The sequence below is a fragment of the Lampetra fluviatilis genome, chromosome 23 (genome assembly GCF_964198595.1).
Source record: "Lampetra fluviatilis chromosome 23, kcLamFluv1.1, whole genome shotgun sequence".
NCBI lineage: Eukaryota > Metazoa > Chordata > Hyperoartia > Petromyzontiformes > Petromyzontidae > Lampetra > Lampetra fluviatilis.
In genome coordinates this window covers 13,398,815-13,415,325 of record NC_136297.1, presented here as the reverse complement: position 1 = coordinate 13,415,325, position 16,511 = coordinate 13,398,815, and the positions used below count along the sequence as shown (strand labels likewise).

Here is a 16,511-nt window from a genome sequence, read left to right as displayed (position 1 = left end):
CTCTACCATAACTGGAATACTCTACCATCACAGGAAGACTCTACCATCACAGGAAGACTCTACCATCACAGGAAGAATCTACCATCACAGGAAGACTCTACCATCACAGGAATAATCTACCATCACAGGAAGACTCTACCATCACTGGAAGACTCTACCATCACAGGAAGACTCTACCATCACAGGAAGACTCTACCATCACAGGAAGAATCTACCATCACAGGAAGACTCTACCATCACAGGAAGACTCTACCATCACAGGAAGACTCTACCATCACTGGAAGACTCTACCATCACAGGAAGACTCTACCATCACAGGAAGACTCTACCATCACAGGAAGACTCTACCATCACAGGAAGACTCTACCATCACTGGAAGACTCTACCATCACAGGAATAATCTACCATCACAGGAAGACTCTACCATCACAGGAAGATCGCTTCCCTGGTTTCCCGCGTGTAGAGCGACGCTGCCATTGCGAACCGCGACTGTACGGGGTCACGTGATGTACGCAAAGGACTCACGCGTGTGTAGTAGGTGTGTGTGTGTAGTAGGTGTGGTAGGTGTGTGTGTGTAGTAGGTGTATGTATGTAGTAGATGTGTGTGTAGTGTGTGTAGTAGGTGTAGTAGGTGTGTGTGTGTAGTAGGTGTGTGTGTGTAGTAGGTGTGTGTGTGTAGTAGGTGTGTGTGTGTAGTAGGTGTAGTAGGTGTGTGTGTGTAGTAGGTGTGTGTGTGTAGTAGGTGTGTGTGTGTAGTAGGTGTGTGTGTGTAGTAGGTGTGTGTGTAGTAGGTGTGTGTGTGTACTGTGTAGTAGGTGTGTGTATGTAGTAGGTGTGTGTGAGTAGTAGGTGTGTGTGTAAGTAGGTGTGTGTGTGTAGTAGGTGTGTGTGTAAGTAGGTGTGTGTGTGTAGTAGGTGTGTGTGTGTAGTAGGTGTAGTAGGTGTGTGTGTGTAGTAGGTGTAGTAGGTGTGTGTGTGTAGTAGGTGTAGTAGGTGTGTGTGTGTAGTAGGTGTGTGTGTGTAGTAGGTGTGTGTGTGTAGTAGGTGTGTGTGTGTAGTAGGTGTAGTAGGTGTGTGTGTGTAGTAGGTGTGTGTGTGTAGTAGGTGTGTGTGTGTAGTAGGTGTGTGTGTGTAGTAGGTGTGTGTGTGTAGTAGGTGTAGTAGGTGTGTGTGTGTAGTAGGTGTAGTAGGTGTGTGTGTGTAGTAGGTGTGTGTGTGTAGTAGGTGTGTGTGTAGTAGGTGTGTGTGTGTGTAGTAGGTGTGTGTGTGTAGTAGGTGTGTGTGTGTAGTAGGTGTGTGTGTAGTAGGTGTGTGTGAGTAGTAGGTGTGTGTGTGTAGTAGGTGTGTGTGTGTAGTAGGTGTGTGTGTGTAGTAGGTGTGTGTGAGTAGTAGGTGTGTGTGAGTAGTAGGTGTGTGTGTAGTAGGTGTGTGTGTGTAGTAGGTGTGTGTGTAGTAGGTGTGTGTGAAGTAGGTGTGTGTGTAGTAGGTGTGTGTGTAGTAGGTGTGTGTGTGTAGTAGGTGTGTGTGTAGTAGGTGTGTGTGTAGTAGGTGTGTGTGAGTAGTAGGTGTGTGTAGTAGGTGTGTGTGTAGTAGGTGTGTGTGTAGTAGGTGTGTGTAGTAGGTGTGTGTGTGTAGTAGGTGTGTGTGTAGTAGGTGTGTGTGAGTAGTAGGTGTGTGTAGTAGGTGTGTGTGTGTAGTAGGTGTGTGTGTAGTAGGTGTGTGTGTAGTAGGTGTGTGTGTAGTAGGTGTGTGTGTGTAGTAGGTGTGTGTGTGTGTAGTAGGTGTGTGTGTGTAGTAGGTGTGTGTGTAGTAGGTGTGTGTGTAGTAGGTGTGTGTGTGTAGTAGGTGTGTGAGTAGTAGGTGTGTGTAGTAGGTGTGTGTGTGTAGTAGGTGTGTGTGTAGTAGGTGTGTGTGTAGTAGGTGTGTGTGTAGTAGGTGTGTGTAGTAGGTGTGTGTATGTAGTAGGTGTGTGTGTGTAGTAGGTGTGTGTGTGTAGTAGGTGTGTGTGTAGTAGGTGTGTGTGTGTACTGTGTAGTAGGTGTGTGTGTGTGTAGTAGGTGTGTGTGAGTAGTAGGTGTGTGTGTGTGTAAGTAGTAGGTGTGTGTGTGTAGTAGGTGTGTGTGTGTAGTAGGTGTGTGTGTGTAGTAGGTGTGTGTGGTGTAGTAGGTGTGTGTGAGTAGTAGGTGTGTGTGTAGTAGGTGTGTGTGTAGTAGGTGTGTGTGTGTAGTAGGTGTGTGTGTGTAGTAGGTGTGTGTGAGTAGTAGGTGTGTGTGTGTAGTAGGTGTGTGTGTAGTAGTAGGTGTGTGTGGTGTAGTAGGTGTGTGTGTAGTAGGTGTGTGTGTAGTAGTAGGTGTGTGTGTGTAGTAGGTGTGTGTGTAGTAGTAGGTGTGTGTGGTGTAGTAGGTGTGTGTGAGTAGTAGGTGTGTGTGTAGTAGGTGTGTGTGTAGTAGGTGTGTGTGTGTAGTAGGTGTGTGTGTGTAGTAGGTGTGTGTGAGTAGTAGGTGTGTGTGTGTAGTAGGTGTGTGTGTAGTAGTAGGTGTGTGTGGTGTAGTAGGTGTGTGTGAGTAGTAGGTGTGTGTGAGTAGTAGGTGTGTGTGTAGTAGTAGGTGTGTGTGTGTAGTAGGTGTGTGTGTAGTAGTAGGTGTGTGTGGTGTAGTAGGTGTGTGTGAGTAGTAGGTGTGTGTGTGTAGTAGGTGTGTGTGAGTAGTAGGTGTGTGTGAGTAGTAGGTGTGTGTGTGTAGTAGGTGTGTGTGTGTAGTAGGTGTGTGTGTGTAGTAGGTGTGTGTGTGTAGTAGGTGTGTGTGAGTAGTAGGTGTGTGTGAGTAGTAGGTGTGTGTGAGTAGTAGGTGTGTGTGAGTAGTAGGTGTGTGTGTGTAGTAGGTGTGTGTGTGTAGTAGGTGTGTGTGTAGTAGTAGGTGTGTGTAGTAGTAGGTGTGTGTGTAGTAGGTGTGTGTGTGTAGTAGGTGTGTGTGAGTAGTAGGTGTAGTAGGTGTGTGTGAGTAGTAGGTGTGTGTGTAGTAGGTGTGTGTAGTAGGTGTGTGGTAGGTGTGTGTGTGTAGTAGGTGTGTAGTAGGTGTGTGTGTAGTAGTAGGTGTGTGTAGTGGCCCGCGATCACAAATCACTATTTAACTCCATCAAAAAAGTAACCTGCAGCGCCACACCTATTACCATCATTAGAGGAAAAAACGGTGATCCAATCTCCGACCCCCAGGAACAGGTTTGCAGATTTGCTGAGCATTTCTGTGAGGTCCTGGGGGAGGGAAAATCTCTCAGCCAGGAAAACATCATGGCACAAAGTGGGGATAACCCTGCTGAGGCTGCGGTGCCTCAAATATTGGAAGAGGTCACCCCCTGTGAGTGGCTGGCTGAGGTACCGGCTGTTGAGGAAGTACTGAGGGCGATCCGGAGTCTGAGACCAGGGAAGGCACCGGGCAGAGATGATCTCCCAGGCGAAATGCTGAGGGAGGGTGGCGTTTGTGCACAGACTGCCCTATATGACATCATAACAACAGTCTGGACCACTGGACGGGTTCCGCAGGACTGGAAGGATGCCCTGGTGGTCCCCCTCTTTAAGAAGGGGGACCGCACAGACTGTAACAACTACAGGGGCATCTCACTCCTCAGTGTGCCGGGTAAGGTCCTGGCAAGGATTATTCAACATCGCCTTGCTAGGCATGCTGAGGAGAGGCTTGCGGAGCCCCAATGTGGTTTCAGGAAAGGGCGGTCCTGCACAGATGCCATATTTTCTGTCCGTCTGCTACAGCAGAGGTGTAGGGAATTCCAAAAAGACCTACATCTCTGCTTTATTGACCTGGTCAAGGCCTATGATACCATCAGTAGGACTGGGCTCTGGGTTGTTCTTCGTGCTTTCGGAGTCCCTGACCCTCTGCTCACGATCATTAAGGACCTTCATGATGGTGAGCGGGCCCGGGTAAAACTACGTGGCCGGGAGTCGGAGCCTTTCCCTGTACACCTTGGGGTGCGACAGGGATGTCCTCTGGCTCCCACATTATTTAACATCTATTTCGACTGCGTAGTTCGTGAAGCCTTCAATAGCTGTACCGGGGGAATTACCATTTGGTACAGATATAATGGGAGGCTGATCGACGCCCGGGTGCGATCAAGGGATGGCTCCCTATTGGTCAACCACGTTATGTATGCCGATGATTTGGTAATAGCTGCTCATTCAGAAGAGGAGTTGGAGACGCTGCTGCTGAGGCTGGAGTGTGCCACTAAGAGGTGGGGCCTTACCATCAGCCCCACCAAAACTAAGCACCTGCCTGGGTATTTTGTACCATCGGGCACTCCGCCCCCACAACTCCCAATCGGTGATGGGGCAGTTGTGGAGAGAGTAGAGAGTTTCCCATACCTGGGCAGTGTGCTCATGACCAGCTCCAGTTTATCAGCAGAGGTCTCACTCCGAATCAGTCGAGCGGCAATATCTTTTCATCGGTTGCGTAACGCTGTGTGGAAGCTACCTGGTCTGTCGCTCCGCACGAAGCTTCAGGTCTTCTCGGCCACGGTCATTCCCTCCCTTCTCTACGCTTGCGAAACGTGGACCCCCCTAGTGGAGCATCTTCGCCGGTTGGAAACATTTAGGCTGGCCTGCCTACGATCCATCCTGGGTTTGACCAGGCTGGATTGTGTGAGGAGCTCACAAGTCCTTGAAAGATCTGGGCAAAGTCCCATCAGTGAGCTCCTCCGGCAGGCAAGGCTGCGTTGGCTGGGTCATGTAGCCCGCATGCCCAGCCACCGCATGCCTAAACAGCTTTTGTTCGGCCGGATCGAGGGGGCTAAACGGGCGCGGCACGGGCTAGAGAAGAGATGGAGTGATGTGGTACAGGAGGACGTGGAGCTGAGTGGACTTGCCGATGACTGGTACCAGCGGTGTCAAGATCGGCCTCAGTGGAGGAGGCTCGTGAAGGACGCTACTGGGCAGTTGGAGGCAGTCGCCCTCCAACAACAACGGAGGGCGGAGGAGCGACGCTCACAACAACGAGCGGAGCGCCGGGTGGCTAAAGCACAGCAAGTTGGCACAGTAGGGGGCACAGGTGGTGCATCAGCCAGTCATCTCGGTCATCTCGGTCAGTCGACCCGTGGCACCTGGGTCTGCCCCGTGACCTCCTGCCAGCGGGCGTTCGACACTTCACGTGGCCTCAAGGTGCACATGGCCTGGCACAAGCGTCGTGGTGACGTCACCGCCACTTAGTGGCGAATGGCGGTTGTTGTGTGTACGGTAGGGGGCACTGGTTGCGCATCAGCCAGTCATCTCGGTCAGTCGACCTGTGGCAACTGGGTCTGCCCCGTGACCTCCTGCCAGCGGGCGTTCGACACTTCACGTGGCCTCAAGGTCCACATGGCCTGGCACAAGCGTCCTGGTGACGTCACCGCCACTTAGTGGCGAATGACGGTTGTTGTTGTAGGTGTGTGTGTGTAGTAGGTGTGTGTGTAGTAGGTGTGTGCACATAGCCTGGCACAAGCGCCGCGTGGTGGTCACCTCACCACCACTTAGTGGCGAATGGCCGTTGTGTGTCGCTGTACACGTGTGTCGCTGTGTGTGTCGCTGTGTTGTGTGGCTATAGAACCGTGAAAGCGTCAGACGAGGAGGGCACCGCGGTGCCGGGGCTCACGATCGTGACTTGTTTTGATTGCACGCCGGGCGCCTCATCTCGACTCGTGAGAGAGCACCCCCAGTGGCAGCTCTCCCTGTGGGATCGAGGTGACTCGGCAGCTGGTCTGTAAAGGGGCATCAGTCTGCCAGTAGGGGGCGCTGCTTGCTGCTGCTGCTGTTTGCCGCTGTGGAATCCCAGTTGAGTGATTTGCGGTGTAATTTTCGACTTTGGAAAATTGTGACTGTGACGCTGGCACACGAGGTGGCGTCTCTCTTGCGAATGACGCTGACTGATCTTAATCGCCCACTGTAATATCACGGGGAATGCACCCACCGCAGTAATGACCAGGGCGGCCGCAGGAGTCGAACCCTGGGCCTCTGCAACGAGACTGCTCCTCGCACGCCGAGAGGAGCTGGAGTTGAAGGACGTTGGCATCGACAGCACTGACCATGATGACTTCTTGACCTTGAGTGCGTGTTGTGTAGACGTGCTGGGTACATTTAGACGTACAACTTTCGTGACTGCAGGAATTCATATTCTTGGTTATTTCGGTTAAGTCACGTAGATAGAAAACTAACATTTAAATCAAGAAGCCCACGACGACGTTTCCATCTCCACCTGATTGTGTTGCGGTCGGAACGTCGTGGGGTTTTTGCTTTTAATTGAGATTTTTGTTTTCTGTCGACGTGACTTTACCGAAAGAACCAAGAATATGTTGTGTACATGTGTTATGCACATATCGGCGTGTGTACGTTTGTCGTGGTGAACGCGTTGTGCCACTGTGTGTTGCAGCGCGTGTCGTGGGTCCGGGGCTGTGAGTGGCACCTGCCCACTGGACTCCTGAAAATACGCAGAGGAGACGAGGAGGAGGAGACGGGGATGATGGATGAAGAGCCAGCCCCCACGTCAGTGTCACGGGGGGCACGCTCTTCTGAGTCTTGGTTGGGGGGGGGGTCACACAGCATGAAATCATCCGTTCACATTGGTCTGATTAAACAATCGTGCGACTCTGTGTCACTGCACTGCTTCATGGAGGATTCCGCAGTCTCCGCCATGCAGCAGTCCGCCTAACTGCTGCGCACGAGACGATCTCATCGCTCCATCTTAGCGGTGAACGTTCTCTCGGGCACGTTCGCACCTTTGGCTGCTACTCCATCATGAGTCTCGGCCACTGGCCGTCGTCCCTTTTGGCCACGACACATTCTGCCCAATCACTTCTCTTCACAGTCACCTCGATGTTTTGACGTGCGTGTGTGTCCTCCAATCCGCGTGTTCCCTTCCCGTCTCTCTGTGTAAGTACAAGCATGCGGCTCTCCACACGTTTTTGCCCACTCTTCAGGTCGTGTTCCGTTTTTTTTCTCGGTGTCCATGTTTGTGATTCAGCTGTCGTTAGTGCTCTGATTGAAACCCCTCCTGTTGGTGCATACTGCTGCGCTGCTGTCGAGTTCGACCGCTCTGCCTTATTTTCTCGTGGTGCTGGCCTGCTTTCACGCGCACACGGCATGTCACCACCATCGCATTAAGCGAGCGAGCCTGACTGCTGATGAGACAATGAAAGTCGAAACCAATTGCCTGCCGGCGGTGAGAGGGCGAGGGATTGGGGACTAATGGGAGCTGTGCTGTGTGTCCCTGCAGCGCGTCACCTGCCGGCTCGATCCGCGCCATCGATCGCGGCACCGTCCACCAGATCTGCTCGGGGCAGGTGGTGCTCACCCTCGCCACGGCCGTCAAGGAGCTGGTGGAGAACAGCCTGGATGCCGGTGCCACCTCCATCGGTGAGCAGCTCCCGCGGGAGGGTATCCAACTTCAGGGGCGCATGCTCCTGCCGGGCGCCAACCACAGCCTCATTGATTAGTTGGCTGTGGAGCTCGCCGATTGGTTGAGTGTGAAGCGCGCTGATTGGCTGGCCTGTGCGTGGTGTACGTCCTCTGTAGAGGTGCGCCTCAAGGAGCATGGAGCGGAGGTGGTGGAGGTGAGTGACAACGGCTCTGGGGTGGACGAGGACAACTTCCAGGGACTGAGTACGGCACTCCCTCACCCACTTGCGCACCGTGCTCACCCTCTCGCTCACCACGTTCACCTGCCCGTCCCAACGTGCTTACCCACTCACCGTCTGCGTGGGCTACTCGGGGGACCTGTGTGTGTGCCGCGTGCAGCGTTGAAGCACCACACCTCCAAGCTGCAGGTCTTCTCGGATCTCGCCTCGGTTGAGACGTTCGGCTTCCGTGGCGAGGCGCTCAGCTCGCTGTGTGCACTCAGGTGCGCTCGTGTGTAGGCGCTTGTGTGTTTTTGTATGTACGTATGTTGAACTTCTTTCGCACCGTACGTAGCCAACCATGCTAATCAGTGGTGCAGGGAGTGGGAGTACAGCGGTTAGCACACTGCGCTACAAACCTGATGACCCGAATTTGTTTCGCAATCATGGCCAACAAAAGTGACGATTATTTGAACCAGTCCTGGGCCTCCCATAGATTGATTCAGGGTAAAATGAGTACTTGTGTGATGTGTAAATATTGCTACTCAGAAGATGAAGGCGGCCAGGCATGGTGGTGGCCACCCACCCCCTCGTGTGCCATACCAGCCTTCAAAGCACTTAAAAGTTCTCTACAGGGGCTCTTTGTGTGCGGACCTGTGGACTTGCCCATGACTGGTACGAGCAAGCGGTGTCACGATCGACCTGTGCAGAGGAGGCTCTCGTGATGGACGTTACACGACAATTGGAGGCAATCTCCTTCCAACCCGAGTTGGATTCCTTGCACAAACCAATGAGCGCCACAGAAACCAGTGGAGAGCAGACAAGCAGCGCTAACAGCAATGAGCGGAATGCAAATGGAGAGCACGGGTGGTGCATCTGCCGGTCATCTCAGTCAACGAAAAACACCTGGATCTGTACCTTAACCTCCGTCTAGCTTCCACACATCGCGTGATGGCCTTAAAGTGCACCTAGCCTGGCACAAGTGCCATGGTGATGTCCCCACCACTTAGTGGTGACTGGTGGCTGTTGTTACTGCGGTTGAGTGCGTCTCTGTGCGTGTGGCACGCGCGTTGCATGATCCCACTCCTCTGTGCCCCTGGCCCCCGCGGGGAGCAGTGAGCTGAGCGTGGTGACGTGTGCGCGTGCTGCGAGCGTGGGCACTCGCCTCGTGTTCGACCGGGAGGGGCACGTGGCACAGCGCTGTGCAGTGGCGCGTACGCCCGGCACCACCGTCACGCTGGCACACCTCTTCTCCTGCCTGCCCGTCCGTCACAAGGAGTTCCTGCGCTCCCTCAAGAAGGTGCCACCACCCCTTCTCGGCCCCCCCCCCCCATGCCGCTTCCCCGACATCACGTGGTCCTGGCCACGGCACCCCCTCAGGTTTGCCGTGCCGGCCTTAACGGGCGCTAGCTAGCAGCACTCGCCCCGACAGCCTGTATACGGGGGACCTTTGTTTGCGTGTGGGACTTGTGCAGGAGTTTTCCAAGATGGTGCACGTGCTGCAGGCGTACTGCGTCATGGCGGCCGGGGTGCGCATCGCCTGCTCCAACCAGAGTGGCGCTGGAGGCAAGCGCAGCGTCGTGCTCGCCACGGCGGGGGCCCCCACCGTGCGGGAGAACATCGCCGCCGTGTTCGGTGCCAAGCAGGTGCTCCCTCCCTAGCTCAGTGGTCCTCTGTGTAACGGCGTTGCCAGTATCATCCTGGCAGGAATCTCACCAGCTGGCTACTCTCCACCACTGCGCAGGGTCACGGTCATGGCGCTTGTGACTGTGTGTTCTGTCGCTGCTGCTGCTGCTGCTTTCACAGCTGCAGACGCTGCTGCCGCTGCAGCAGAGCACACCCAGCCCCGAGCTATACGAGGAGTTCGGCCTCCACACCGGGGAGCTTGCCACCACCTTCCAGTGAGCACCACTCACCAGAACCACTCTCTAGCAGCACTCACAAGCACTACTCGCTCGTGCCACTCATCAGTGCTACAAAACAACAACAGCAGCCGCAGCAATAGCCATTTGAATATGTTGAGCATCCAAGTTCAATTGCATCTCAGCTCGTTCCGTGTCAGTAGCGCTGTGCAGCCTTAAAAAGGAAAACACACAATAGGTGACGTTTCAGGCAATGGCCCTTCTTCACGGCAGAGAGAAGAAGGGCCATTGCCTGAAACGTCGCCTATTGAGTGTTTTCCGTTGAAGGCCACACACACACTCGGTGTTGTTGTTAAGCACAGAACAAGTTAATATTTGTGTTGATTGTACTGTCAATGCAGCAGCAGTGTCACCCAACACAATGACACGTTAAGAGGCTTCAGAAAAAGAACAAATGGAGATGATGGTAGCAGAGGAGATCAGTGCGGGGACACGGGGGAGAGAGAGGGAGGCTGCCTGGGGGTTGAATAGTGTTGGCCACCGTGAGCAGCGGTGGTGGTACCTGTGGATGGTGAGCGGGGGGGGGGTGGTGCCTGTGGGTGGTGGTGGTGAATGGCGGTAGTCACTGTGGTGATTGCGCAGGCTGAGCGGGTTTGTGTCGCGGTGCGATCACGGTGCCGGGAGGAGCTCCGCTGACCGGCAATTCCTCTTCGTGAATGGGCGACCCTGCGACCTGGCCAAGGTCATTCCCTCCCACGATGCACGCTTTGTAAACACGGCACACACAGCACACAATTCACACGCAGCACACACAGGATACGCAGCGGCCCTGGCACGCGCGGCACACAGGGTGATGCTGTGTTCATATGCATGTGCGCACAGGTGAGCAAGCTGGTGAACGAGGTGTACCACTCGTACAACCGCCACCAGTACCCCTTCCTCGTTCTCAACATCGTCTCCTCAACCGGTGAGGGCACGTAGTTGCGCATACTCCGTTTGGTCGCTCGCAGGGACACGGTCATCAGGGACGCAAACGCCACCTTTGCCCTGTACCAAGCACTTTGTAGGGAGCGGTGGTGCAGCCAACACCAGGGAAGATTATCTCAACTGGTCCTGGGCCTCCCCTCAGTCAATTCGGCACCGGGTGACCCATGTCCGTGTGCGTGCGCGCAGACCTAGTGGACGTGAACGTGACGCCCGACAAGAGGCTCGTCCTGCTGCAAGAGGAGCGCCTGCTCCTGGCTGTCGTCAAGGCGACGCTCACGAACCTCTACGAGCCCACGCTAAATCAGCTGCCCATCAACACAACCCCCCGCGCGGGGCGCCCGGGTGAGGAACCCCTGCACGGAGTGGGGGGAAGAACCACACAGAGTCGTAGGACTTTTTTCAAGAGGGTCCTGCATTCGGTTTTTATTTTAAGATGTTTACAAGTGGGAGGAAACCAGATCACCCAGATAAAACCCATACCTGCAACAGAGCGTCGCTGTATCCCCATACAGATGAAAACAGATGATTATTAGTTCACTTGCTGTGCTGCCTTCTGAGGAGTTAGGGTATGGCACCTTGCTGCCCATGCGAAAGGCGTTTCACAATATTTGTGTGGTGATCCACTAACCCTCGCTGCTGCCTCCACAGCACTGGATCACAAGCATGTGCCACCACTGCCCCTTAACCCCACTCCTCGGGACCCCCTCCCCCTGGCACCCCCCAGCCGGGACCGGCATTTGCTAACCGGCCAGGCGTGTTGTTGTGCCTGCGCTTACAGTCTCCAGTGCCCCGCGTTCCACGGGAGGAGGGCCTGATAGGCCCCCGAAGGCCTCCGACGCCGGCAAGGCCCGAGCATTCTCCGGCCTGGGCAGGGCCTTCGGCTTTCGGCCATCGCTGGGATTTGGGCGCAGCTCCAGTGATGCGGCCCAGCCCTCGCCGACCAGCCCCGAGGATTGTGGGAGTTTCTCCCAGGAGGATTGTGGGAAGCAAGCACCGGGGGACGGCTCACAGAGCGACGCAGGAGCGCAGGAGGAGGAGGCTGCTGCCGAGGGTTCGGTCGACGACGGTTCTACTCCTCTGTTGCGGTGCGATTCTCCCCGCATTGGCGGATGCGGTGAGATTGGAGGTGCCGCACGTGGTGAGGACCAGTGTTTGGGGGCAGTGTCGGTGGAAAAGGTGGAGAAGGAGGTGCGAGGGGGCAGCCCAAGAATCCCGTCTGTGCCGGCGTCCACCTCCGTCGGCCTCGGGGTCCTGGATCGCTTCCACCGCACGCCGTGCCGAACCCAGCGGCCCGGCTCCGTGGTGTCGGCGCCGCTCAGCTCCGGGACGCCCAAGCGGCGCAGGGACATCATGGCAACTGTGCAGCTCGGCGGGCCCGCCGAGCGCAATCGCAAGGTCCGCACAGAGGAGGAGGCAGAGGAGGAGGCCACCGCGCAAGGTGCCACCGCGTCCCAATGGCTGCACGTCACCACGTCGTGTCTCCGTGCGCATGTTCACCATATGTTTAAGCGTGCGTGATGCGTGTCGTGCGTGCCGTGTGTCGTGCGTGCCGTGTGTCGTGCGTGGCACATGTCGTGCGTGCTGTGTGTCCCGTACAGCGGAGGGGCCCGGTCGCACGGTGGAAGCGGTGCTCACGGCGCCGGCGGACGGGGCCTGTACGGTGGACGTCGCCATGCGGGTGGTGCGCCGGGAGGTGCCGGTGCCGTTCTCGCTCACGCGGCTCCGGGCGCGCCGCGCCACAGGGGGCACGGACTCCCCCACGGGGGCCGTGGACCCCCCCGGGGGGTGCAGGTTCCGCGCCAAGATCAGCCCCTCCGACAATCGCGCGGCCGAGGAGGAACTCCAAAAGAAGTTCCAGTGAGAGCCACGACCGCAAGACGCAACAAAACACCACGGGGCGCAAGTGTGTGTGTGCGCGCGTCACACACACACGGTAGTGGAGCGGTTAGCATGCTGCACTTCGAATCTGGCGACTTGGGTTCGATTCCCGCTCACGGCCAACACCAGTGACGATTATCAGAACCGGTCCTGGGCATCCTCTCGGTCGACTCAAAATGAGTACCTGGTGCGATGTGTAAACATTGCCACTAGGGAGACAAAGGCGGCCGGGCGTGGTGTTGGCCACCCACCCCCTCGTGTGCCGTCCCGGCCTTCATAGGTGCTCGCTAACAGCATTTGCCCCAATAGTCTGTTACAGGCTATACGGGGGATCTTTTTTTTTGTGTGCGCATCAGTAAGCGCGTGTGTCTGTGTGCATGGGTCAGTAAGCACATGTTCGCGCACATGGAGGTCGTGGGCCAGTTCAACCTGGGCTTTGTGGTGGCGCGCCTGGGCCCCGACCTCTTCATCGTGGACCAGCACGCGTCGGACGAGAAGTACAACTATGAGACGCTACGCCGGGACAGTGCCACTCTGCATGGACAGCGTCTCATTGCGTGAGTGCCGCACGCACGAACCCCATGCGCGTGTGTAACCAGGGGCAAACTCAAGAGAGCGGTGTAGGAGTCTCATTTGTAAGAGTGACCTGGGTCACCAAAATATAAAAGCAAAACAAAGTGCAGCAATGAAGCAAATAGAAATCGGCACAAAAACAACCAAATAGGATGGGTGTGGTGTGTGTGATGCATCAGAAATGCAAACGAGCAGCACTCTGGGGTGTCAAACTAATTCCCCAAACACAGATTTCACTTTTAATGTGTATGTGCGCACATATATATGTGCACTTGTGTGCATGCATGCGTCTGGTCTGTATGTCTCTGCGTGGCCGTGCTCGCGTGTCTGTGTGGACGAGCTCGCGTCTAAGCGTGGCCGTGTGTGTTTGTCTCTAGGCCCCTGAAGTTGCCTCTCACGGCCGTGGGGGAGCTCGTTCTCATGGAGAACCTCGACATCTTCAGGAAAAACGGGTTCGACTTCATAATCGACGAGCAAGGTACCCCGCCCCACCGCTGCCGCCCTACAACCCTCACCCCACTGTACGTAATTCGGCAAACACCAAACGCGTGACGCCCTCGGTGCCGTCGGTGACCCCGCGAGTTGCCGTTGTTGCCGTCGCAGCCCCAGCGACGGAGCGCGTGCGCCTCACCACACTGCCCGTGCAGCGCGGCTGGATGTTTGGCGTGAGCGACGTGGAGGAGCTCGTTTTCCTGCTGAGCGACCGCCCCGGCGTCATGTGTCGGCCATCGCGCGTGCAGCAGATGCTCGCCTCCAAGGCGTGCCGCAAGTCGGTGAGGAGCCGCGCCTCCGCCGTGACGATCGTTCCCGTTGTCGCGGTCCTCTCGTTCTTTTTCTAATTGTATAATCACTTGTTTATCTACACTGAGTCCGAGGACTCTTCCTTCAGGAGGGTCCTGCAATGGGTTTTTATTTTAAGATGTTTTCAGTCCATTGAGTGTTTATCATAGAAGTGGGAGGAAACTGGAGCACCTGGAGAATTTAGCCATGACTTTCGCAACTCAGTGTCCGCTTCTGGACCGGTGACCGGCGTTTGCTCGTGTGTGTCAGGTGATGATCGGCACGGCGCTCAACGCTACTGAGATGCGGCGGTTGCTGCTGCACATGGGAGAGATGGAGCAGCCGTGGAGCTGCCCGCACGGCCGGCCCACCATGCGCCACCTCATCAACCTGGACCTCCTGACGGGGCCCGGTGGCCGCGATGGTCCGCAGCTACAGCAGCAGCAGCGTCGTCATCATCAGCACGCAGCAGCACCATCAGCAGTAGGACCATCAGACGGGCAGGAAAACGCAGATATCTGAGCCAGCACAGTGATGTTGATTGTGGTGCCTGGACAGAGAGACTCGAGGTCCTAATGCTGCACTGGGAAAGTGGCCGCCGACTCGGGGCCGTGGAACGACCGGTGAAGGTTCCTCGAGGCCCGCACAAAGTGGATTGCGGAACTGAGCCAGATGCTACGATTATTTGAAACAAAATGGCGGATTCTATCACTCGATACAGAATATTAGTTCGCGTCCCGTGGAGAATGTCAGTCACAATATGAACAAGCAGACGATCCACGTCCTTCCCATGACGTGCATTTATATTCGTGTGTAGCGGTGGATCTTAGTCCAGGGCGCTCCGCAGTTTAGAGGTTGTGTTAGGTAACGGGTTAGAGGAAGTGTTGAGGATAGAGTTGGACTCAGAGATAGTGTTAAGGCTAGGGGGTTAGGGATAGGTTTGAGCTATGGCTATGATCAAGGACAGTGTTGGGGTTCGGGATAGTGGTGGAGAATTTGGAGCACGGGTTCCTAGCGATGGAGGAACAGAAGAGCGCAATATGAGTTTAATCAACGTGAGTTATAAGGGCGTGGGGGGCTCCAGGTGAAGGGCTGGGACTGGGAAACGGTTCGAGGTGGCACTGCTCACTGTTCATGTGCAGAGAACACGAATCATTTTCGTGCTCACGTTGGTTTTTATGCGGTTCATTGTGTTACTGTTGTGTTGGCTACGATTTGTGGATCTCACGTTGACCATACGTTGACGTGTGGCCAGTTGCACGAAACATTTTAAACGTGCCGTTTATATCGACTTAGTTTTGAAACTGCCAATCATTTTCCAGTGAGTTGTTTCTGTGTGACCAGAGCTGGCTGACATGAAACGGTTTGTTTACACCAAGTGACTCGACAGCCTGGGACCAACCACAAGTTTTGAGCCAGTGGTAGGGTTGCCACCTTGTACACGGAGCAAACCCCAACACGTGGTGCAGTCAGCCTAGGTCTATATCAGAACCACTGTGCAGTCCACTGTAATAAAGTTCAAGAGTCACCAGCTCCAGATCTCGGTTCCAATTCAATCCCTGCCCCCCCTACCCCCCGAAGACAGCAGACATCGATTCCTGGAGTGTACCGAGTCCAACCCGGATGGGTGGTGACCTCAGCTATGTGACTGCACAAGGCGCTCAGGGGAACTAATCCAGAAGCTGAGGCTAGGGTTGGTGAATCATGGAAGGTCAGGAGTCTTGCTGCCTGAATGAGTGTCTCCTGACTATCACGGGACTTCTCCAGGCACTCCCCTACCTCTCCCCCTGGAGGTGGAGGAGTTGACAGGTCAACACCCTGCCGTAGAATTTGTGACGTACCACAGTCTTCTCACGGAGACACGGGAAACCACAGACAAGCAGGAAGGCAGAACAGGTGCCAACAATTGCCCAAGCTCTAGTCCAGTTTTGGGAAATGTGGCCATCTTCATTAATAAGTGTGATATAGGCTGGTGAATAGAGTGGAACAACGTGGACGTCCAGTATAAATACCTCATTTGAGATCCAAACATCGCACCTCAACGGTTTGACATTCCTCCTTACAGGCTGATGCTGCACCACATCTCCATAGATGATAAATGTAAGACAAGCTACAGTCATGTCATTGTTGCCATGCAACCCAAACTATAAAACTTCGAGTAAACCCACAGAGATATATTAGAGACTAGCGGGAAGTACCCGGTGTTGCCCGGGCGAAAAAGACACACACATCGACTTACACTCACACAGACATCAACCCACACACACAAACACATCGACTTACACGCACACATGGACTTACACGCACACATGGACTTACACGCACACATGGACTTACACACACACATAGACTTACACAACAACAACTGCAATTCGCCACTAAGTGGCAGTGACGACGCTTGTGCCAGGCCATGTGCACCTTGAGGCCACGTGAAGTGTCGGAACACCTGCTGGCAGGTCACGGGGCAGACCCAGGTGCCACGGGGCAGACCCAGGTGCCACGGGTCGACTGAGATGACCGAGATCACTGGCTGATGCACCACCTGTGCCCCTTACTGTGCCAACTTGCTGTGCTTTAGCCACCCGACGCTCCACTCATTGTTGTGAGCGTCACTCCTCCCCCCTCCGTTGTTGTTGGAGGGTGACTGCTTGCAACTGCTCAGTAGCGTCATTCACGAGCCTCCACAGAGGCCGATCTTGACACCGTTGGTACCAGTCATCGGCAAGTCCACTCAGCTCCACATCCTCCTGTACCACATCACTCCATCTCTTCTCAACAACAACCGCCATTCGCCACTAAGTGGCGGTGACGTCACCACGACGCTTGTGCCAGGCCATGTGCACC

At 55.2% G+C, this 16,511-nt stretch overlaps 1 protein-coding gene across 9 annotated transcripts; it reads left to right on the top strand.

Annotated features, from left to right (window-relative positions):
* The first annotated feature begins 419 nt into the window (after positions 1-419).
* On the top strand, positions 420-14,956 carry PMS2 (PMS1 homolog 2, mismatch repair system component). Of its 9 annotated transcripts, none has more exons than XM_078867314.1 (18): positions 420-508; positions 5,583-5,676; positions 6,405-6,517; positions 7,248-7,387; positions 7,547-7,633; positions 7,769-7,871; positions 8,704-8,887; positions 9,063-9,233; positions 9,394-9,488; positions 10,092-10,191; positions 10,332-10,416; positions 10,623-10,778; positions 11,215-11,874; positions 12,035-12,293; positions 12,701-12,871; positions 13,265-13,365; positions 13,491-13,660; positions 13,938-14,956. In XM_078867314.1, the coding sequence occupies exons 3-18, from the start codon at positions 6,492-6,494 to the stop codon at positions 14,187-14,189; spliced, it is 2,760 nt and encodes a 919-aa protein (XP_078723440.1). In that variant the 5' UTR covers positions 420-508; positions 5,583-5,676; positions 6,405-6,491; the 3' UTR covers positions 14,190-14,956. The 9 variants fall into 9 exon arrangements, with proteins under 9 accessions (XP_078723440.1, XP_078723434.1, XP_078723436.1 ...); XM_078867308.1 differs by having other exon boundaries at positions 5,583-5,719; XM_078867310.1 differs by having other exon boundaries at positions 5,583-5,809.
* The last annotated feature ends 1,555 nt before the right edge of the window (positions 14,957-16,511 follow it).

Coding starts and splice junctions, on each gene's coding strand:
- PMS2 (XM_078867306.1), top strand. CDS start 507: ATGTACGCAAAGGACTCACGCGTGTGTAGTAG. Junction 9,234..9,393: donor CCGTGTTCGGTGCCAAGCAG/GTGCTCCCTCCC, acceptor CTGCTTTCACAG/CTGCAGACGCTGCTGCCGCT. Junction 13,366..13,490: donor CTTCATAATCGACGAGCAAG/GTACCCCGCCCC, acceptor TTGCCGTCGCAG/CCCCAGCGACGGAGCGCGTG.